Below are 5,412 nucleotides of genomic sequence, written 5' to 3'. Positions count from 1 at the left end.
TGGATATATTAGGTATTGGTTTTAAGTTAATTGTCACTGCCATCAGATCTTTAGAGAATATAATTGCTGTCCTTTTAAACTTTAATTCATGCATGTTCTTCTCCACCTTCTTTTGAGAGGCACGGTGGACCCGCACACAGTGGCAAACTACTCCCATTCCTGCCCTAAAGTCAAAAGCATCCAAAACTACAGCACATACACCAACAAGTTGAAACCCTATCTCTTTGATTAATGTACTCTCCCCCTTCTCAGCTCATTTATATCTTTATCCCTAGCTAGCTAGGTGCATCAAGCTTGTGTGCACATATATAGAACTCCATTATCCACGGTTACTTTGTGTAAAACAAAGTCAAATAAATTTATCAAAGTTATATATTACAAGTTGACCTTATCATAAAAAAGTAGCTAGATTCGAATCATATATATTGTGAAAAATACAATAATTAACAACGCACTTACTCATGTGAGTCTAACTATGAATAACCTTATGAAGTTGTTTGTTGTTGAATATTAACCTAAAATGGGTTTATGAGATTGACAAAGCGACATAGGAAAATGGCTAGCTAGCTTGCAATGAATGATATGGCATGCATGCTATACAAGTTACAGCATTATTTTTTTCATTTTCACTGAGAGTTAATTGCGACAAGCTAATTAAGGCCTTCTATTCTAGCCCTTCTATGGCAGATAACCTATTTTTTTGGTTGTATCTAGCTAGGTACCAATATCATCAGATGAGCTAAAAGTTAAATTAATTAACCTAGCTATGTGGAAGGCAAACCTTATATATATATGTGGCTAGCTAGTTAACATTGCGAGGGAGTGCCTATTTGTCTTACATTGTGATCACCCAAACACACATGAAACACACATGAAGGGAAAATAGTGATATGATATAGACTTTGGTGAGTTAATACATCCATGAGATGATGATAAGGATGTAGCCTCAGTTGGCATGGTCCCCTTTCTATACCCTATGCATGATTCCATCTATCTCCCATTCCCTTTTCCTCCACCACCTCTTCTTTCTACTTCTCTTCTTAACTCAATCAATTTTTTCATCTTTTCTTCTTTCTCTCTTTTAGATCTTTTATAGATCTTGAAGAAATTAAGCCTCTCAACGAATTATAATAGATTTGAGTAATAAGATTGCATCTAACATGGAGGCATTTAGAGTGGTGCTACAACCTACACCATCCTCCTCTTCTTCTCCCTCCTTGGCGTCTTCTCTGTGGAGGCCTGAATTAGGCACCCTGGTGGCAGCAGATGGCAGCAACGGGCGGAGGGAGCACATGTTCGACAAGGTGGTGACTCCGAGTGACGTCGGGAAGCTGAACAGGCTGGTGATCCCGAAGCAGTTCGCCGAGAGGTTCTTCCCGTTGGAGCCAGATATGGCCGACAAGGGGGTGTTGCTCTGCTTCGAGGATGCCGCCGGAGAGCAGTGGAGCTTCCGATACTCCTACTGGCACAGCAGCCAGAGCTACGTGATGACCAAGGGATGGAGCCGCTTCGTGAAGGAGAAACACCTCCACGCCGGGGACACCGTCTCCTTCCTCCGCGCCCCCACCACCGGTGCCGGTCACCGCCTCTTCATTGATCTGCACCGCCCCAGGCACTTTTACCATCCGCTAATTCCTTACGACACTTTTCGGCCATGGGGAGTAGCTTCTTGGGGAGGGAATACGGCTGCCGCAAATCAGATCTTATGCTACAACAGAACGCTTCCGGGCCTTCCCCGGCAGCACATCGCTGGACTCAAAGCAGCTTATGACGATGGGGACACGGTGCTGGACTCGGTGCCGGTGGTCATTGGTGGCATGGCAGCTACAACCAAGAGCGCGCCAAAGCGGTTCAGGCTTTTCGGAGTAAATCTAGAGTGCCCTGAGCTTCCACCGCCGATGGAGGATGGCAGCAATAACGCCGGCTGGTGGAGGACTTGCAGCAGAAGCGGAGAGAACGAAGAAAGATGAACATTTAAGAAGAAGAAATTTCATCCCATATATATATATATATCTATATATATCCTTCTGATCTGCATAACATATATATCATAAGTACTTGATGTTAATTAATTTGTAATAAATTTTTGTTTCATTTCTAGAAAATATTTGATGCATCTGCCAGCCAAAATAATATATAGATCTCTGTTAATTATGTATGACCATAATTATCTTTACTAAAAGTATTTTGAGTCATCTGTTTTTTTGTCGTTGTTTTCAGGGTTTTCCAGCTTTAGCCATATCAACTGTACGAATCAATGCTTGGAACTTTCTTTGAGTTGCTGAAGAAGCATAGAAAACAAGCATGTGAGCTCTCTCTCTATCTCTCTCTCTTGAAGAAACACACACAGAGAGTTACGTTTCATATAAAAAAAAAAAAAAAAGAGAAGAGACACACGCGCACAGTGTACTCTAATAAATAAAAAGTAGATAGTCTTACGATCTGTGGTTTCAACAAGAACATCTAATGAAGATTTTCTTTGTGTTTCCAAACTCCAACAAATTAAAAGCCCTAAATTCTATTGTTTAAACTGTACATATTTCATAAGTTAGATGTCCTCTACTTATTGGCTCATAAATTTGGATGGAATAATGCTTAATTAGTTAGTACTTGAATATTTTACTCATAAAATTGGCTCATGGAATAAATAGTACAGCTGCCTGTCTCATTCCTTTCAACATAATAAGAGATTTATTAGCAAGAGTTTTGCATTTTGTTGATGTTATTTCCTCTAATACCTAGCTAGCTAAAGAATTGAAACTTTGTGAACTTGTAATTTTGCATGTGCATAGACAATCAAACTTCGTATCATATTAAGATTATATGGGTTAAGTACGTATGCATTAACCTCGCATACCTAGATAAAGAGTTGGAAGGATATCTAATTTTGTATGTGCACACTCACACTCACATTCACATTAAATTTCATATTATTTTCGGATTTGATATTAGCCTTTTTCTTTATCTTAAATAGTTAGGAACCCTATCTATGTTTAATGTGAGAATCGATAGATCCCCATATATATACTCACATTTAAGTCTATGTGCTACTAAGCTTTTGTTGATCATAAAGTACTTAATCATATGTAAAATTACATATCTACTTAACCCTTGAGTTGCAAGCTAATGGTGATCAAAACAAAACTTAACAAAGAGTTCTGATTGTCAAAAAAAAAATACTGATAATAAGGAATGATCTTAGTGCTAGCTCATTAGTGAGGCAAGATCCTATTTCAAATAGTTATAATAAATTTGTTATTAATGTATTAACTGTAAAAAGAATGTATGATGAAATTAAATTTAAGCAGCAGTTGTTTGAGTGCTACCACATTTATTGATTATGCTTCACTATTATTGATTATTAGCAAAATTATCAATTTGCTACAATGCTTCGATGATGAAAAATTATCTGATCCTTGAAATTAAGAAGATCAATATCATGATATATTAGGAATTATTGTTGATTTATGTATCACGAGGATCATATTTGTCTAATGTAATGATATAAATTTTATTTTTTGCTTTATTTATACACATGTTATCTATCAAGATATAATCTTGACATAAACTTGCCCCTTGTACTTTCAAAAGTTGATTTGAAATGCATTGGACGAAATATTGATGATTAATTTTAAAGCATTTTACTAAATCATGCCCCTCATATTCCTCAATTTATCCTCACTTTTCAACTTTCTCCTCAACTCAAATGAGGTTGTGACAATCTTATGGGCAATAATTAGATTTATTAGGTTTCTAAGTACCTTTTCATGTAAGATCATCAAATTAGATCTCTTGCATCTTAATTTTGCATAGATTTTAAGTTTGATGCATAAATTGATTTGCAAGTAGTTGGCATGGTTAAATTATATAGAATGACATACTTGCTAATTTACAAATTAGCTTAGCGCATGATATGTTAACAAACTTAGACTAACTTTTAGGATTCCTTGCAACTTAAGATGTTAATTAAAGAGCCTACCATCTCAATTATGTATAACTTTAGAATTTTGATCATAAAAATTGTTTTGCAAATCATTTTGCATAGTGAAAAATAGCATCGATCAATTTAGGATCCCTCACAAAGTTTTAGGTTGATTTTGAAAAATTTTATTCAAAATCTAATAGTTCATGTTTTCTTTAGAAAACCCTAAGAAATTACCTAGCCTAAATATAGACTGCTTGATCATTTGTAAATCTATTGAGGCAATTAAATGGTAAATACTCATTTCCTCCTTTTCTTGTTACTCTATTGAGGCAAAGAAGATTGATGCAACTTTGTAACTTTCCGACCATCTAGTACTTAATTTTTTGGATCATTCAACACTTGATTTAATTAATGTGTGATTCACTTCACATTCGGTTTTAGTACTTCAGGTATTATATTGAAACATTTCCTTTTGGCTTCATAGATCTTGTATTAAGCTTAAATTTTTTTTTCTTACACCCAAGTTTATCTCATATAACTATCTTCGCAAATCTTTAAGATCATATTAGTTTATGCTTCCTAATTTTAAGATAATCATTTCATTTCATGTATCTTGAGTAATTCACTTCTACTCATTTTTGGTAATTCCTTATCAAAATAAAGTTTCCTAACAATGTAGTTGGACTATATAACATAATACCTATCAGTAAGAAGGTTGGAATTAAGATCCTCTCCAAGCATCTTTATCACTAGCTTTTCTCTCTAAGGTTCTAAATGTTCTTGCTATTTCAGTAATTATCCAATCACCTTATTATCTCACTTGTTTTACTTTAACCAAATGCTTAAGTTTCCTTCAGTACTAAAGATATGCACAAACTTAGCTGTAAGTTGTATATGCATCACAGACTTTGATGCAGGTGTAGTGTTATAAGTTGGTCAAAAGGGACAGACTCTGTGTGTCGACATGCATGCATCTGCTTAGCTTGTTGCCGAGGCGTGCAAACAATCTACAGTAGAAAGCATGCGTAATGCCTACAATTATTTTGCTTGCATGAAATATTCCTTCACCATAAACAGGCACAGAGATGAAGAAAAAACAAACGTACAGCAATAATACTGTCTGAAGGAATTTAATCTGGTCATGTACTATTCGATAGCCCTGAATAATATTAATAATTTTATATTTAATATGACAATTTAGTTTTCATTTCTAGCTCGTGTATACCAAAAGTTTCTTTCTTTGGGCTGAAAAACATGAGATCTTAAGTAATGCTTCCAAAAACTTTTAGATGAAGAATGATTGGATTTTTTTAATTTTATTTTTGGCATTGTTGGTGTTTAATTTATAAGAATGTAAATGGTTCTGTGAATTGTTTTAGCTTGAAAATAGTTTGAAAGATCTTTTCTCTTCATCATACTTTTCATCATTTTAGAATAACGCTGTTCTTCCTCTCAGCTATTTTATTTTATTGAGGATCTTCTATTAA

At 35.0% G+C, this 5,412-nt stretch overlaps 1 protein-coding gene across 1 annotated transcript; it reads left to right on the top strand.

Moving 5' to 3' along the window:
* The first annotated feature begins 846 nt into the window (after nt 1–846).
* On the top strand, nt 847–5,135 carry LOC122033331 (B3 domain-containing protein Os02g0683500-like). Its single transcript, XM_042592337.1, has one exon. The coding sequence runs from the start codon at nt 1,161–1,163 to the stop codon at nt 1,968–1,970; it is 810 nt and encodes a 269-aa protein (XP_042448271.1). The 5' UTR covers nt 847–1,160; the 3' UTR covers nt 1,971–5,135.
* The last annotated feature ends 277 nt before the right edge of the window (nt 5,136–5,412 follow it).

The sequence above is a fragment of the Zingiber officinale genome, chromosome 11B (genome assembly GCF_018446385.1).
Source record: "Zingiber officinale cultivar Zhangliang chromosome 11B, Zo_v1.1, whole genome shotgun sequence".
Classification (NCBI taxonomy): Eukaryota; Viridiplantae; Streptophyta; class Magnoliopsida; order Zingiberales; family Zingiberaceae; genus Zingiber; species Zingiber officinale.
This window is presented reverse-complemented; position numbering and strand designations above follow the sequence as displayed.

Excerpts from the sequence above, each read along its gene's own strand:
- LOC122033331 (XM_042592337.1), top strand. The coding sequence starts at position 1,161 with ATGGAGGCATTTAGAGTGGTGCTACAACCTACACCATCCTCCTCTTCT.